An 18,234-nucleotide genomic window follows, 5' to 3' on the forward strand; every position below is an offset into this window, starting at 1 on the left:
TATCTTCCATGCTTCTGTGGAGAAGGGATAAGCAAAGTACTGATACGAGATCAATGATTCAAAGCAGGAGAGTACAGAAGAAACTGCCCATCATTTTGCTTCAGGAAGAACAAATAGCGGAGGGATATTTGATTTGCACAAGAGAAGTTCTTATCAGCTAGTACTGTTAATAGCGGTCTAGTCTAATGGCTAGCTGCCTGTTTATCTCTACCTTGTATCAAGCCAAACAGGTGGCTTGCGAGCTCCATCTGCTGGAGCCTGGTGATGTGAATGAGGTAGGGAAGCTTGGCTAGACACACAGGAAAGCGGTAAAAAAAAAAACGTGCCTAAACCAGAAGGACTCAGTGTGCGTCATCGAGACTGAGAGACCATATGGGAACATCCATCTCCAGAACCCATAAAATGTAAAGAATAATTAAAGGTTTGATTGTGGTTGCATTAATTATGACTTTTCTAGTTGCTTTAGGACACACAAAACAACTGAAACCAATTACATTTAGAACAGTATACAAATCTGTATAATGCTGTCTTTTACTTTGGCATGCACTGCTGTGCAGAAAATGAGACTCTGAAGGTAGTTTATTCAAGGCTGATAATTACAAAGTAGATTAATTTTAAATGGTTTCGCAGTTATGGAGACTAAAGCATTGTTTCAAAAGTAGCAGACCACAGAGTAATTTCAGTTATAGGAAGTGTGCTATTTTGTGCATTTCAGACAAGAACTCAATGGCTACTGACAGAGTAACACCTGATAAACTTTGAGAACTTTTCCTACAACTGCCTTGTCACCCCTGTGGAAACTCATCTGCCCATTAAATTAGTCTTTTTTCTCACAAAAAAAAGCAAAAGGAAAGGTTAACTCACAAGGCAGCTTCTTATCTGGCACTCTGTCCTGCAAAGATTGCTTTGTTTAAGTAATCATATACCTACAGTTAAAATGTGATTTTTCTGGTGCAGGTGTTCAATATGTTTAAGAAAGTTCTCATTCTTAACTAAATTCTCATGAGACATCCTTTGGGGGAAAAGAAGAAAAAAAGGGAACTGTGGCTCATGGGCATGGTGGTACTTCCCACTGAAAAAAGCCTTTGCTGCTGTTACGACACAGATGTCTCTGTATCTGAGAGCTCCGCAGTGTTCTAAAACCAGAAAGGAGGAAGTGAGAAGCCATGGAAAGAATGGCTAAGATGAGAACAGATTTTCTTTCCTTTTTCTCTCTTTTGTCATGGTTGCACAGATTCCTGCTTGGAATAGCTGGAAGAAAATACCTAAAGAATTTATTTGTGATTCCAGGTTTCTCCATGGCATACGTTGCATTCTCTAATGGAACCCTAAGGAATTTGAATATCAGGGGAGTGTCTAAAGATTAACATCAGTACATACAATTGCTGCACATTCTAATAGTTTTAACTTTGTAAAGTAGATAGTTGAGTGCTACAGACTAACTGAAGGTGGTTAATTGCAAGTTACAGGTTTTGCTGTACGGGCTCTCATAATCTTTTAATTTTCTGGAAGATGTTGATACACCACACTTACTGAAGTTAAGGAGAAATTTGAGGTTGATCAAAATGGGATTACTAGTTTATGTATGTGTTTTCTAAATGGAATTCCTTGTCTGCAGTCTGTAATATTTAAATTATTTCTCATTTGTAATGAGATGTTAGTCAAAAGCATCAGGCAGGGACGAAGGTCTCAGTAAATATCAGAGACAATCTGTCTGGACTGTATACTAGAAAATGGAAATAGAAACTGTTCAGTCTATTATGAAAGGATGAGGGGAAGAGACCAGAGAACTGTTAAGACTTGAACTAGCTGGAAGCATTTTGATCCCCAAACAGCCTATTAAGATTTGAACTTAAGCAGAAGTGTAAAGCCCTGTAAATGGATGGTTCAAGAAATAATTTTGTAGGATCTCAAAGTTAAAATAGTGAAGTTAGTCATGAAGTGGAAAGCTTTACATGCTGCTTCTCTCCAAGGCTAGTTTCATTGGTAACTCATGTCACATTGTGTTCTTGTGGCTTCCAGAAGACATGGTATCAATTCAGCCAGATGAGATACTATATTATGTGAGATACTTAGCACAGGCCTCCAGGGAGAATAGGCAGATAGGCAGCCAGCTGCACATCCTATAATAAAATGCAGTAGTTCAGGTGAGCACAGATTATTCAACATTACCTGAAGCTAAATGCCACCATATAGTTTGTTTAAACAACATACTCCAGGATGGTAGAAGTCAACCTAAACCAAAAATGTCTCGTTTAGATTTTTGCCAAAATTTACATAAAATACAGAATTTCCCTTACAGACATACAAACAAGTTGTGATGCACAAATCTCATTAAATTCCATATCTGTGCTCAGATATGCCTTGGAGAATGCCTTACCGAATAATGAAATTTTCAGCTGTTTGATGAGAGTTTCATTATTACAGCTAGGTTGCTAGGTATTTGTTTCTTTTCAAAGCAGCAAGGAACATCAAACAACATGTGTCCAATCAATACCATTGTTCTTGTTCCTGCTGTAGATGGCAGTTGCAGGTGTTAACTCCTCCTAGGATTTATTCTATTGTTTGGTAATCAGCATGGTTCTAAGTTACACGATTAGAAAAGATTAATTGGCCTACACCCAAAATTGAAAAATGAACACAAACACTCCTTTTTCTGACATGGCTTGACCTTCTCTTTTTCTAATTGCTGCCATCTGGGGAGTAGTATCAGCCTGCTCCAATCTGCTGTCACTGATTCTTCAAGTGGCAGTTTGGCTTGTGAATGGAAAGGGTATGTGACTTTATTGCATATTAGCTAATACTGGAAAAGTAGAACATAACTACCTGCTTGTTTTTTTAGGCTTAAAAGGCTACAGAGTTAATAATTTGATCTTTTTACTCAAAGCTAATTTTTAGAAACCCTTTACTGTATCACTTTCATGATTACCTGTGACACAGCACTGTCACCTTGGGCAACCAATAAGTCTCTAATAGGAATAAAGCCTGTAGTAGTCCATAGCAGCAAGCAGGCTTAGTCGAGGGAATTAGGAATTAGCATTTTCTAATACCCTGAGTAGACGTTTGCACATTCTCTAGCAGAACTAAAAGAACCTCTGCATGCTAAGGGCTATGGGGAATACTTTGTTTTTAAAATAAGCATTATCTTACTGTATCTAACTAACATACATCCCAAGGATACAGGGATTTCTTCAAGTCTGACAAGGTAGGTGCTTCTCATTTTTCTATTTTAAGGAAAACAGTAAGGTAAGTGAACAGATTGGGTGCAACTGAGAAAAGAAATGTGGTCATCTTTTCTACCATTGCTTGAGGGGCCATTTGCTTGGGTCAAAGGTCTTTTGCAGAGCAGGATGCTAAAAACGCTCATTCTACCTTTAGCGAGATGAGAGGTGCCTGGGTTTTTCTCCCAAGTGGTAGTTATTTCTTCCGGTATGTCTTCTGACACTTGAACTTGAATTCATCATCAGTAGTTTAAATCTGAGCTATTCTTTTAATAATACAATAGCATTTTTATATACCTGGAATATGTTATCTAAGCAAAGACATTCTCTATATTTCTTGTATTTAAGAGAAGAGAGGGATTCTTCTTTGTGTCTTCAAAATGAATAATGAAAGTAAATTTTTAGCCATCTGAAACATGCTTGAGGAGAAAGTACAGAGGTACATACATATCTTTTGATATGTACTTGTTAAATGCTTTATCAAAGTTCAGGTTTCTTTAGTATGCATTATACTTGCAGAAGAAAACATTGCTGATACATAGAACAGTAAAAGAAATAGATGATGAATGAAAAATGGCTGATGCTGTAAGCAAGATTGGTGTTATTTTTGTTGCACTGTCATGATTATCTCTTCAGTCCCCCTTGACCTGAAGCAAAGGGATAGATTTCTGAGCATTTGCAGTTCATGTCACTTTACCAACCACGCTGGAATCTAGTATGGTCACACTTATTTTGAGAGAAACACATAACAGAAAATCAAATTAGATCAATACAGTAGCTTTCCTTGTATCTGTATTGATTATGTGGCTGCTGAAATACAGCTTGACAGTGGGCTTAGTCACCAGCCGGGCCTTGAGTGGCTCAGATGAGAAACTGCCTACATCTCGTTACTGAGATGAGAGCTTGGGAGTTTGCAGGACTGAATCAGTGCACAGCACCAGTAGTGAAGATGGATGTAGCAACTCCCTATTTATCAGCCAAACCAGAGAGCTTGATGGCAGCAGTAAAACCTAGGTCTATCATGGTTATATCTGTTTTAGTTTGTAAGGACTCGCTCTGCTGCTGGGTATTTATGCAACCATGTGTGTCGTAAGTATAAACACACAGCTCAGACATTCTCTTTACAGCCTACCAGTTTCAGGGCTGTCAATGGGAAATTCTTCAAAGTGCCTTTCTACTTGAAACCTCTTGTTAATTTTGCTGCAGAAATCTTGCTTGATATACAGTTTTCTGCTAGTAATACCAATTTGAATGATATCAACATGTGCCTTCACCCTTTCCTCAGACTGCACAAGTTTGGAAATTAGAAGTTCAAAAGTAAGTTGTGGGCAAACGTAGTTCTTCCAAGAATCCATCTTGCAAGGACATCTTGGATAAAATGTGGGTTAAGCTAAGGAAGCAAGAGTCACTCATCGTCAGGATAAGTGTCTGCAAATGGAGTCAATCAGGGATATAGTCATCAGGAGTAATTGCATATGTATGTGTTCAAAGCTACAAATGGTTGCTTTCAGTCTTGTTCCTATTTCAAGCCAGTTGTCAGACTTCCATCACAACTAATTAAAAACCTTTCACATCAAGCTGAGGCCAAGTTTTCATCTTCAAAATACTAATGGTTCAAGTTGCCGTATCACCATGTTTCTTCCTTGTTCAGTTTGGGATTTTTTTTTTATTCACAGTTACAACTAGATGTGTCCTGATAAAATAGGCCTTTGGTGTTCATTTTCCTGAATTTTATTAGGGAATAATAATCCTGTTAATGGATGCAAAAATATTACTGCTTTGAATGTGTTTTCTCCTTTTAATGCTAATATTTTTAGCAGAATCTTGTGAGAGTAGTGGATAGTGAGACGGTAATGTATACTTTCCCGATGGATTTGATTAAAAACAAAAACTTTAAGCATGTGGTGGTACTGTTTTAATTATTTTTGGTATGATCCCAGAAAGCAAAGGCGTGGACCCTGTTGAGCTAGATACTGTACAAACACAGAACAAAGAGGTGATTAATGCCTGCACATGCAAAGGGCTAAATGGAATCATTTGACTGGATTTACATCACAGGTATACAACCATGTGGTAATTGCATTATTTTGTCCTTTTGGTTGATTCCTGTTGTATCTGCTTACTCCCTACTAAAGCAAATGTCAAAGTTCTATTAAAATGTGTGTATGCTGAGAATTACTTGGCTGCAGTGAAACAATGTAACAACAGTTTTCTAATTTAACAGTAGGCCCAATCCTGCAGATCCTGGAAAAGCCTAGTTCATATCGACTTCATTAAAGGTGGAATTCAGCCTACACTGCTGAGGGCTGGCATAAAGCCAATCTATGCTTAACTCTCCCCTAAGTCCTAAAATATGCACTGCTTCTGTTTCTGAACTATGGTAAATTTTATGTGGAGAATTCAACACCTGTAAGGTGTGTAGGATTGGGTCCAGAAAGATGTAGTAATTGCTAAGGAAAAAAGAAAAAAAGCAACATGTTCTATTGCATAGCACAAAACACAGTAGCTCTTAGTGAACTAAAATTTCTTCTGGTAGTCAAGAAGTTTTCTTCATCTTCTGTCAAATTAGTCTTGGACTTCATTCATTATTTATGAATTTGCTCTCAAGACACTATCTACTCATAAAATATTTCTTGAAGATTTCATTTCATTGCACTTCTGTTGTCCTGTAGCACATGAAGATGAACTTTCTTGAGGACATGTGGGGAGACCTTCTTTGGGTAGACTAATAAGCAGGAATAATATATTGACTTGGATATATGTGTATATATATGTTTGCAAACGCTAAGTGGATATGTTCATTTTAAATTTTGCACTTTTATCTCTATTGAGCTAGAAGCTCTTTAAAAAACGAGTATCAAAATAGACCAGCTTGGTAAGTTAGGCAGCAGTAGTATGATGGTGACACAGAGACAGGTTGCTTTCCCATGCAGGGACCTTGCTGTTCTGGTGCTTCTGCAGTGGTGACTATCTAGAGGTTTGCACAACCTGTTTTTGGTGCCACTTATACTATGCCTTCAGTAAAACAGTATCTTTGATGTCAGATCAGCATCTTGGATACTGTGTTTTCACAGGTACAACTGTTAGCATTGTTATCTGGAGACATTGGGCTGTGATTGTTGCCATGAGTAGAAAACCAAAGGCACGTGAGGAAACACTGCCAAAACATGTTTATTTCTGTGTTAATTCTCTGAGTCCCCCTCTTTCATTCAGATGTTGATATTTTGATGAAAATTCAAAATAGAGATCCTGAAATACATTTAAATTAATAGAGATGAAAGAGAGAAGGAAGTGTACAAAAGGGTTGTTTGTGAGCAGCCTGGACTGAGATGGCAGAATAGATAGCTCCTAAAGATGTGGAGACTGGTAAATATATTTTCTAGAGAAGAAGTGTGATGTATGTACTAGAAAGGAACTTCCTGTGAGGAAGAAAATGACCCCAGATGTACCTTATTCCCCAGGTGCAGATGGACAAATGCCATTACTCTTACTGATTGGGCAAGTAGTAGTTTGATGGTACTCAGCAGGGAACAAACACCCATTTTGTAGCGTGGTGCTCTGGTGATCGCTGTGCAAAGGGACTGATGGCAGGACAGAAGAGGGCTAGTACATTTGCAGTTAAGCAGAGTCACCAGCTGCTGTATTCATGGGCAGAGAAGCACAGTTGTTATGCTGTTCCTTCTCAGAGCTGCCACAGCTCAGAGCTTCCTGTTCCTTGTAGTCTGAATGGAATATTTCTCTGCCAGCCAAAGGAAGGCTGTCCCACTGCCTGCAAGGCATCTTTGTGCTGATGTGCAGAATTCCTCTCTTCTGGAAGCTGTCTGCACAGCTTTGCTCGGACAAAAAGTTCACTGCCCAAATGTGAATTAGTAGAGTCTGTAAGAGATTTTTAATATAACAGTGCTCCGCTGACTTGAATATGGTTTTTTTTCATCAATCACACAGTATAGTTTAAAGAGCTTTTCCTTTCTGAAGCCATCACCTTAAGGTCAGTGGTGCAGCAGTAAGTGCGCTAGACATTCACGTAGCTGCAGTGTAGATGGCCTGTTCCAGCAGATACACATTTTACACTCCTGAGTTTTTCCCAGCTTAGTGAGTAAACATATAGTCTTAGCTGACTGCAGAAAGATTAGTTTACTTCAGTGGGCTTAATCTATGACATAGACTAATCTTGATGTGATCCTATTACTGCAAGGTCAGGTGGGATTGTAGTTTTTTATTGTCTCGCTTTGCTCATTTGACTCTAGTGTGTGTGTTTTGGAGCAGTTTTTGTCTTTATAGGTGTCACTGAGACTTTATAGTCAGGAGAGAGAGGTGGCTAACTATTGTGATCCTAACTACACAAATGTTAGGAGGTTGACTATGAAAGAGGAAAAAAGAGAAGTCCTCGATTCATTATATATCCCCTTATCAATGTCACTTGTTGAAATTTAGGAAGCAGCAAAGAAAACTCCCCATCATCTGTCAGATCTCTGGAGATTGGTGTGACATGAGTTGGTCAGCTGGAATGTATTACTATGATAAATGTTCCTAGCAGAAACAGAGAACCTCTAACTGAAGGAGCTGGTAAAGGTGGGAATTCTCTGTATAATTGCTTCTGATCAGAGACCTGAGTAATGGGTCTGTCACAGCTAACTTTCATTTGCCTCTCACCGTAAAAGGGCATGGCAGGCTGGTGGCTGTTATGTCTAGATATTGCTGCTGGAGTAATGATCTGTAGCTGCCCAGAAGCTTTTTGTTTCTAATGATTAACCTGGCACGCTCACCATTGAGCGTGAACTGATGCTAATGTCGTAATCAACAGGTAAAAGGGATGAGGTGCTCCTGACAGTCTGTGAGTGAGAGTGCATGGTATTGTCTTTCTCTAGCATGAGCATTACAGCAACTCCTATTGGCAATCCCCAGGAAATCAATAAAAACCTTACAGGCTTGCCCTATTCTTCTATGTAGATTGTCAACAAAAAGCACAGTTACATTTTTATCCGGTGCTTGGTAGGCAGATGAGAGCAATGTATTTTTCTCCTAATTGGCTTCTTAAAATCTGCCTCGATTTAATTAGGTTTCACTACTTTGATGCACATTGCTTTTCTTAACAAATATCTGTCAACAAGAAGGTAAAACACTACAATCAGAAAACATCCAGCATAATGCTAAATCTCACTGGAATGTCAAGGACTCAGTAAGTTAAGCAATGCGAATAAATAGGGACCAGCAATCATTGAGAGGTGCTACGCTCTGCCAGACAAGACCATCTAGGAGATGCTGATTCATTGCTCACTGATGTGGGCTAGATTAGAGAGCTGTGTTTCCTGACTGCATCATCTGTGATTGGTAAATTTAACTGAAATAAAGAGACCTTTAAGTGCTAGAGTTATAGGCAGAGAAGGGGGATCAATGCTATTATATTTGTATTTCTCCTCCCTTGTTTTTCTTACTTCTGGTGATGTGTGAACTCCGAAATGAGATGTTTGGTTTGTGTAGCTGACCCTTTTAAATGAACACCCTTGAAAGTTCAGCTGCGGTTTCCCTTTCTTTCTCTTTTGGTAAGTTTCATTAATGCTGGCAAAGTACTTTGAACATCTTGCAAAATTTTGAACTCGTTACTGTGAAGAACTGGGGGCTTGTCAATACAGTTGAGAATGTTCTTGTAAAATGTAGGGATTGTTCGCTCAAGCACTTTGCAGACAATAATCATACTTACATCTGTCCAAGGACTCCAAATGATTTTACAAATATCAGGGAATTAAGAGTCTTTGCATAGGTTTATATGATTGCTTCTTTTGTTCAGAAAGAGAAACCAAGGTATTAAAGATATGGGGTAACTTGTGCATGGTCCCATAGAAAATCAGGGCCAGGGCCAGGAAGACATCTGGTTCTCAGTTCCTTTACTTCTAAACCTGTTCTACACCTTATGCTTACTTTTATCTTGCTGCTAATTCGTACCTCATATTGTCGTCTTGTTCTTGCATCAAAATGTATTGCACGTGCACATTTCTAGGTCTTTTGTGTTGCAGTTGCCATTATTACTAACTGGTCCAAATTTATTTTATGTATTTTATTTATATTTTTCACTTGAAAAGCAATTTTCACAATCAGAGCCAACATGATTGTGTAAAATACCAGTGCACTATGGTTTAGGAAAGGGCACTGGCCAATTAAACTCGTTTTCTTACAGAGAAGTTTTTAAACCTCTCCTGGACAATGAATTGCGACTAAAGATGGACATTTCAGCATATTTGACCTTTCCCACATGCTAATATCATGTGAAAAGAATTAAATATTAGACATTTTAATGCTTATATTTCTAAAGGGAGGATAAGCAAAACTGTATTAGAAAATCCTATTCTTTCCCTTCAAGAAAATACATGCTGCAGAATATCCACCAGATGGAGCTGGTGATAATAAAAAAAAGTGTTGTGTGTGAAAACCAAGTTGCCAAATGATGGAGGTAAGAAGTGTTTACTTATCATTGAAGATACCAAACAGATGTGGCACTAGTAACTATGTGTTTGGAATTTCACAATGGAACTCAATGCTATGAGTAAGAGAACTGATACATTAACAAAGCATCTAATGGAAGTCTGTCCTTTCCCCTTTTTAGAACTGATAGTAATTCAATTATCTCCCAACAAGAAGCAGTTGCTTCCTCTATCTTGGGAATGATGGAGCACAGTAGGAAGCCTTGTTTCATTATTTACTGTGTTGAACATGAGCAGAGTTCCAGCGTACCTGCTGCTCAGACCTTCCTTGTTTACCCAAGCAAGGAGCCGGCTTTTGTCACCAGTTGTAGATGTTGTCTTGTGGTGAGAAGCAGAAATAGGCTACTTCCTTCCACAGTTACACAGGCTCATTGTTTCAATTCTCAGATCAGTGGAGTTTTGTGGGCTAGTATCTAGTGGTGCAGGTACAAGGCTTCAATGCTTGTATTTAAATTACTCATTTTGTTTATGATTTAATTCTTTAGTGCTCTCTTTTTCTTCACTATCCTTTCAAGTCCTCTGTTATTAGCTAGGCAAGAGACATTCTTTCAGCCTTTATTTTAGTTGCTGGTAGATATGGGACTGTTCTGGATTTATTTAACTAGCTTTGTTTGAGACCACAGTATTGCATTGAAAAAAGTGGTGTACTGAATACTGAAATGATGGTGATTTTTTGCTTAGCTGAAATGAATAAGGAAACTCTTGTTACTGTCATAAGAGTGTATCCTCATTGAAATCTATGTCAAAACCTCCTTTGTTTTTAAGATTGTGAGGCTGAAGCTGATTGCTGTCCGTGTTTGTACAGTATACATTAAAGTCACCTGGCATGAATCTCATTTTCAATGGGGGGCCACCACCAGTGGCAATGGTTCTACTTCTGAAATCAGTCTTTTTTGCATTTTGTATCTAGGGTCACCCTGCTCACACCCGCAAGGCCCCTAGCATCTTTCCAGTCTGCCCAGCACAACGGACTCTTGGTACTCCCCTCTAGCTCCAGTTCGTTGTTGCAATAACAAGGCTAGCATTCCATTTTTATCACAAAGCGAAAGTAACTGTATTAATGTGCAGACAGTTTCAGCCATGCTTTAGGCATAGGAGAAAAACACTTCAAACTGTATTTAACAGGAAATATTTACCATTTTATTTACCACATCTAATTGTTTGAATATAAACAGGATGCGTGGAAAATAATGAAAATATAGGGAAAATGAAGAAAAATTTTGATCTGATTGTTTAGGCAAACTGATTGTAATGGTCATCCGGGAGTGACTACTCTGTTAGTACTTTTTATCATTTGTCAGTCTAGGCTGATATAGGTATTTTAATTTACTACAAGGAAGTGCTTTGTCACATAGACAAGTCTGAGTCCAGTGAGAAGTGCTTGCTCCAGGTTGATGATGCACAGAAAATGGAGGAGGTTGCAGCAAAGCTGGTCTGTAAAATAATCTCATAAAGTGCAGTGTAATCCTTTCTGTCATCTATATTACTTTATTACTATGACTGTGAAGACTGGAAAGAGTTCTGGTTTTCTGTCTATCTAAAAGGAAAGTTACTTACAAGTGTGCTGAGACTGAATGAACATCATTGTAATTAATTTGTTGTCATTATCCTTAAAGTAGATGTGAAATCCTAGACTGTTTTTAAAGACTCAGCTTTGTATCCAGAGTAACATAGGACAATATGACTGATCTGCTGGCACACATACGTTGTTCCATACCAATTACTGAGGATCTCCAGCTCCACATGGCCTGTATTCTCTGAAGTGCTGGACTGAATTCAGGTTTTTATAATTCTCTTCCAAGCTTCTTCTCTTTAATTCTTTGCATACCACTAAAGGCAAGGGGACTAGAAATCCACCTGGTCCAAGGATGACAGGCTACCTGAGCTTTCAAAGTAACCGGGCAGATGCAGGTCCTGAATTCATCAATCCCAGAGCTAAATTCTACACATAGGAGAGGGAGGAGGTTTTTACTCCTATTACAGCAATTCAGTCATTTCCAATTGTAATTCACGCTATATAATTTTGCACGTTAGGTTGCTATCCAAGATCTGGTGACATTTCTCATCTGTTTCCATCAGTATCTGTTACAGACAACTTAATATTGTGTTGAATTGGGCTTTGAAGGCAAATAAAATAAATAACAAATTGCTTTGCTTCTTACAATGAACGAGAGCCCACGAACTATCTACTTGTTCACCTAGATGAGTTTTTAACCCACTAGTTATGCCATTGGCTAGAGAAATATTGTTCGTAAGTACAACTTTTTTTCTCCACAGAAGTAGCTTCCGTATGTTTTGAAACCTTTTATAGAAACATTCCTATTTTCCTCACAAAACTAAAACCCAATAGTTTTACTGAAAGTGATGCTTTTATGGAAATTCAGATTTTGCGTTCTTATTTCTTCTGCACGGTAATAACCAAATAGTGCATCATAAAAGTGTTTTTTTTAAATGGAAGATGGTTAATCAGTTCTCCCAGTGCTACTGCATTCTCAGGTTCATGGGAAACTAACTAGGCCTGGGTTTAGTTCTTCTAATACTTGCATTAAACCCCCAAACCACAAATTTCCAATATCTGCCCTTTAACTTACACAAATTTATTCAAATGAGGATTTATCTCCATTTCTTATTTCAATATGGAAATACTTTATTTATGTAGCTGATTGGAGAATTGATGAGTGAAACAGGTTTCAGTCAAAAAGTATTGGTTTATCAAAACTGAAATTTTTCACAATAACTATGTTTTAATAAACTTGAAAATAAATACTGCTATCTTTAGAAAGTTTGCAGAAGGAGGGGGACAAAAAGACAAAATTGTCCTAAACCGCAGCTGCCTTTTTGAGATAGGGATTTATAAGCCCAGTTTCCTGATCTGAACTGACTGTCTGAGATCACATGGTACATTTTGAAGACAGCAGTTTATGGCAAAATATCAATATACCTTATGGAAATTATTTAGAACCTTGGTACCAGGTTAGTAGCTAAGTGTTGTGGAGAGTGAGGTTCTTTCCGCTGTCTTGGTACTGTTCTGTAGTATCTCATATGAAGGTTGAAGTAATGAATAGACCTGGAGAAATAAATTATTTTTTCCCCTCCTTTTGCCCACAAAACAATTTAAAAACCCTACAGTACGTTCAATCTTTGGCTCATTAGTGGAGCTGAAATAATAATTAGCTTGCTTTCATAAAAGCCCAGAGCAATGAAACATTGCCATTCTAAACAACAAAACCGAGTGAAGCATCACAGCCAGTGTTTTAGGCTTTGCACAGGTAAAACAGAGATTTATCCCAAGTGAAGGCCTGAAATATCTGTAGTAACTTAGCATCTAAATTCAGTATTCAAAGTGAACCACTGCTTTAGTTTTAAAGAGCTTTGCTTACTCTGTTTTAGTGTCCCTAAAGCAGTTATGAAGTTTAATCTGCATAGAATATGTTTTTTATTATTATCTTCATAGTCCCATTTTTAGAATTCAGGTTTTACCTCCCCATGTTTTAAAGCAACAGAAGTCAACAAATGGATTTTCTTTCACTTTTCTTAGCTTGGAAGACCTAGCTGTTTGCAGAATCCTAGGATGAGACAAGGAAGTGATTTATCAAAGTGCTCCCAAGCTGATTCTAGCTCTTTCAGCTTGGTTGGAAATTGAACACGTGATGCAGTAGTGAAGGGATGCACTGTCTGTTCTCAGCTCCGCCTCTTTGAGAGCAGCAGTAAGAGCGCTCTAATTATATTAGTAGGCAATTTGCATGTGAAGTAAGTTACTGTACATGTGGACATGGCATAAAATATGTCATCAAGGCCTGAGTTTTCAAAAATACCCATTAACCATGGTCTAGATCCTCACAAATGCCCACTGAGATTAATTTAGATAGTCATATGCTGGATAAGGTCCTTGATCTGCTTCAGTTTTTGAAAAGTCATTTGAGGCAACAAGAATCTGAATTGAAGAAAGGTGGCAGCTCCCATTTGCTATTATAGGAGCTGTTGCTTGTTCAGCATTTTTCAGAATTAGGTCAATAACTGTCTGAGCTTGAGCAATGAAAATTACTGAGTTTCTTATCAATATTTAAACCTTTAACGAATTATACTGTTCCTTATCTGTAAAATGATGAGCTGGATTTCTGTTGTTAGTTATCTGGGTTATATTTATATAAAAAGAAAGAGAGCCCAAGCAGAAAATTATATTGATATGCAAAGTATGGGCCTATTACTGTTTTCATGGAAGGCATTATCTAATGCCTTCCTGACATGTGGTGCATATCCACTACTATCAGTACATGTGTAATAAATGGATAAGGAAATGTGCAGTCCAGTTAAGCTGGGATCTGTGACTGGTTTTCTCCTGGTAGTCACCACTGCCATCAGTGATACATGGCGGGGGGGGGGGGGCGGGGGGGGGCAGGGGGAAACAAAAACCTAACCCCCCAAAAAGGTGATTGTGTCACCCCTGGAGGCCCTTCTTATTTTCTACATCACACATATATAAACAAGTAATTCAGCTTTCCTGTGCCTCAGCTGCTCCGTTATTTGTTAGAGATGAGAATGCTTCCTTGCTTCCCAAGGGTATTGAAGTTCAGGATTTTAATGTTCAAGTCACTTGAATCTTAAGATGGAAAGTGCTATGGGAATAGCTACTAAGTTCTAGGTAATACAATCTAAATATAATACACTGTATATCAGGCAGGAACAGATGAGTGCACATAAGATTTTGTGCTGTCCTCAGCCATCATTTTCTTGTATTGCTATTTCTTCCATCCCAGGTAGTTTCAAACCAGAGAAAGAAACCAAGTAACTCATTGTCCTGGTTTCGGCTGGGATAGAGTTAATTTTCTTTCTAGTAACTGGTATAGTGTTATGTCTTGGATTCAGTATGAGAAAAATGTTGATAATACTGATGTTTTCAGTTGTTGCTAAGTAATGTTTATACTAAGTCAAGGATTTTTCAGGTTCTCATGCCCAGCCAGCAAGAAGGCTGGAGGGGCACAAGAATTTGGGAGGGGACACAGCCAGGACAGCTGACCCAAACTGGCCAAAGGGATATTCCATACCATGTGATGTCATGCCCAGTATATAAACTGGGGGGAGTTGGCCTGGGGGTGTGGATCGCTGCTCAGGAACTAACTGGGCATCAGTCAGCAAGTGGTGAGCAATTGCATTGTGCATCACTTGTTTTGTATAATCCAATCCTTTTATTATTATTGTCATTTTATTATTGTTATTATCATTATTATTATTTTCTTCCTTTCTGTTCTATTAAACTATTCTTATCTCAACCCATGAGTTTTACCTTTTTCCTTCCGATTCTCTCCCCCATTGCATTGGGTGGGGGGGAAGTGAGCGAGCGGCTGTGTGGTGCTTAGTTGCTGGCTGGGGTTAAACCATGACACTCATTTAGTTCTATTAATCAGATATGAAGTCACTGCTAATAGTAACTAGAGCTTTTTGTGGTGTTGTCTGAAAGCACATGAATGTCAAACGTGCGGTGCTGGACAAATTTTCCTGTAAAAATGCTCTCCCAACACCATTTTCTGTGGCAAGATATTCTTCATTTCCACTTCTAATGTAACATACCTGCTCACTTAGATGGAAGTTGATTGTGTTTTAAATTGCTGTGCGTCCCAATGTGCTTCCAAACCCTCTGAAAACTAGCTCTCTGCTTGTATGAGCAGCCTTTAATGTAGTTCAGAGGCTACTTAGGGGAAAGGAACCACAGAGCTGCAAGAGAAAAACTCATGGTGTTCTTCTGTGATCAAATTAAGCCCATCCAACCACATGCTGCTCCACTGTTAGTACTAGTGATCATGTAGCCACATGGAAAATTGTTAAACTGCTGACAACTAGTCCTGTCTATGCAAGAAGTCTTCACCTGGTTCAGCCTGCAGTTAAATGGACTTCTGCCTGTAAAACCGTTCTTTTGATGTCTCTAAGGATGCTGTATTAAGGTAGCAGGATCTAGGACATGCCCCCCCATCACAAATTCAGACTCCAAGTTATCCTGCTGCGTTTCAATTCAGCGCAGTAATTCTAAACTGCTGAGATGAACACATTTTTCTCATTTTTACTTTTCAGTTTGAATATGTCTTTGTAGGTATAATGCTGTGATACAGAAGGGGCTGATACAGTGTAACACCTTCAGTATCCTGGAAAATGGGATACAGTGCACTCTAGGAAATTTGCAGAATCCCAGTGAACAGCAGATTGAAGATGAGTCAGCAGTGTGCCCTTGTAGTGATGAAGGCTGTGTATTGTGGTGTTTTTAGGAAGAGGGAAATGTTTATTCCCTCTGTTTGGCACTCATGAGTTTGCATCTGGAGTACTGTCTTCATTTTGGGAGCCCCTTAGTACAAGAGAGAGATTGAAAAATGTCTCCCAGTGGGGGGCCATCAGTATGATTAGGGTATGGAAGCACCTGATGTAAAGATAGGCTAGAAGAGCTGGGTTTGTCCAGCTTGGAGAGGAGAAGGCTGAGGACGAATTTAGTTGCAGTCTTCCACTAAGTAAAGGAGTGTTACAGAGAAGATGGAGCCAGATTCTTCTCAGAGGTGCAGAAGGAAGAAACAATGGCTGTAAGTTGCAGCAAGGGAAATTTCAAAGGGACATAAGGAAAAAATTCCTTACAGTGAGGAATGGTTGCATACTGGAGCAGGTTGCCCAGACGACTGGAAACACTGTCCTTAGAAGTTTTCAGCATTCAGCTGGACAAAGCCCTGAACCACTTGATCCAACTTTTAGGTTGGCTCTCCTTTGAACAGGGGGTCAGACTAGGTGAGCTTCAAAGTCATTCCAACTTAATTTTTTCTATGATTCTACAAATATAGGGAAGCTGAGTCTATGTCCGAAGGTGAGGTGACAGAGAGATCTGGTGGGTTTCTGCATGTTCAGCTCCCTAGGCAGGTTTTGTTCTTTATATGATTAGTACAGATTATTTCTAATATGTGAGGGTGGTAACACAGGCACCAATTTACAAGCCCACTGGCACAAGCAGAGGTTATGTCTTTACCTTTTCTATTCTGTCCACATGTCTCGTGGTCTGCTTAATTTCACTTTAAACGTGCTTTTTTTCTTGCAAGAGAAGGAGAGAGGGGACAGACAGTTGCTAAATAACAAAGACTCTTGGAATGGCTAAATAGACAATGCTGAAGTAAAAGTACCACAAAGTGGCCTACAGTCTTCCTCTGAGTTTTTTAAGTGTGGAATTGACTAAATGAAACTTCTTTTCTATAAATGTCACCTGCTATTTACATGCTGTCTGAGTTATGTTGTGTAAGCTGTTACATTTTTAATCCAAATATGCTTTTGCCTAGGTTACTACAGCATTGATTTGAGGATATGTAGTTTACAGAAAAAGGAGTCAACTTTCCTCACCCAGCAGACAGCAGTCCCCAGCGACCTACAGCGTGCTCATTCTCATGGTAGGTAACCAGCACTAAACGATATTCTGTCTGTACTTCATTTCAGGGATAGAAACTAAAGAATCAAGAACTGTTGAAGTATGTAATAGCTAAGACCTATAACTAAAATAAAACAGTAATGCACTGCAGTGTATAACTGAAGTGTGAACTGCCGAAGGGAATTGAAGACATGGTGCTCCCACTACCAGTTTTGTTGTGCACAGGAAGTTTTAAATAGAGTTCTGTAAAAATGGTGTAAAATTTTCCAAATGCTCTTCATTATTTGAGTTGCAGCTCTCCAGACCTAAGAAAGATGTCAAGCTCTGTATTGCAAAATTACAAAGGTTTTTTTTGCAAATAAAAAATACACTTTGCATGGAAAATTGTCATACTGCTAATGAAAAACATCATGATTTCATGAAGTGTTCAGGGTTCTTCAGAACTTGAAAATGTAAAACTTTTGTGGTTTTCTCCCTTGTCTCTAGGGACATAGAGCTTTGGAATTTTTTGTTTGGCTGGTTTGATTTCTGTTCCTCCTCGTAACTCTGTAAACTTACCCATCATTTAAGTCATATTCATGTTAATAGTAAGGCCAGAAATTATAGCCCTGAATATAACGTGTAAAAACAGGTCTTTAGTCTGCACCTAATGTCATCAACTATCCAAAGATAGTATTTGTTTAAAAAGAAAAGAAAGAAGAAGTGATTTGGAAGCTAAATGGTCCTAGTTGCAGTAGAGCTTGTGATAAAACCAGTTACTCAATGTTTGTGTAATTTTTGATCCCTCGGTGTCTGTCTGATCTTCTGGACCTCAATACCTTTCTCTCTAGTTTGGTACTAAGTTATTGTACCCCACTATAGAGCGTTATCACTGCCTGTTCTGCATTTATGTTGATAAATGCTGTATTTATTGTCACTAGATTGTCCCTTCCTTCCTTCCTCCATCCCTTCCTATCTTTGATTTTAAGTGTTACAAATTTGAAAGTACTTGTAGCACAAATGGAGAAGCACTCAAAAGAACAAGAAGGAAAAATTTGAAACCTTATTCTTTAGTTCTTGGTAAAGAGAGGGGAGAAAACTATAAAAATTTTATGGGAAGAAAGTGGTGGGTTTTTTCTAAAAGCAATAGAATTTGTAATGGACTATG

At 38.5% G+C, this 18,234-nt stretch overlaps 1 protein-coding gene across 10 annotated transcripts in view; it reads left to right on the forward strand.

The window, feature by feature from the left end:
* Positions 1-3,067: 3,067 nt before the first annotated feature.
* The window catches only part of TRPM1 (transient receptor potential cation channel subfamily M member 1), a 115,928-nt gene continuing 100,761 nt past the window's right edge, over positions 3,068-18,234 (forward strand). For all 10 annotated transcript variants that reach the window (XM_030015211.1, XM_030015214.1, XM_030015213.1 and 7 more), the window contains exons 1-2: positions 3,068-3,205; positions 17,002-17,109. Coding sequence is in view for 1 of the 10 variants with exons in the window: in XM_030015219.1 (XP_029871079.1) it covers positions 17,107-17,109 (3 nt within the window). In the remaining 9 variants the exon portion in view is untranslated. The remainder of the gene's footprint in view (positions 3,206-17,001; positions 17,110-18,234) is intronic.

The sequence above is a fragment of the Aquila chrysaetos genome, chromosome 5, assembly GCF_900496995.4.
Source record: "Aquila chrysaetos chrysaetos chromosome 5, bAquChr1.4, whole genome shotgun sequence".
Taxonomy (NCBI): Eukaryota; Metazoa; Chordata; class Aves; order Accipitriformes; family Accipitridae; genus Aquila; species Aquila chrysaetos.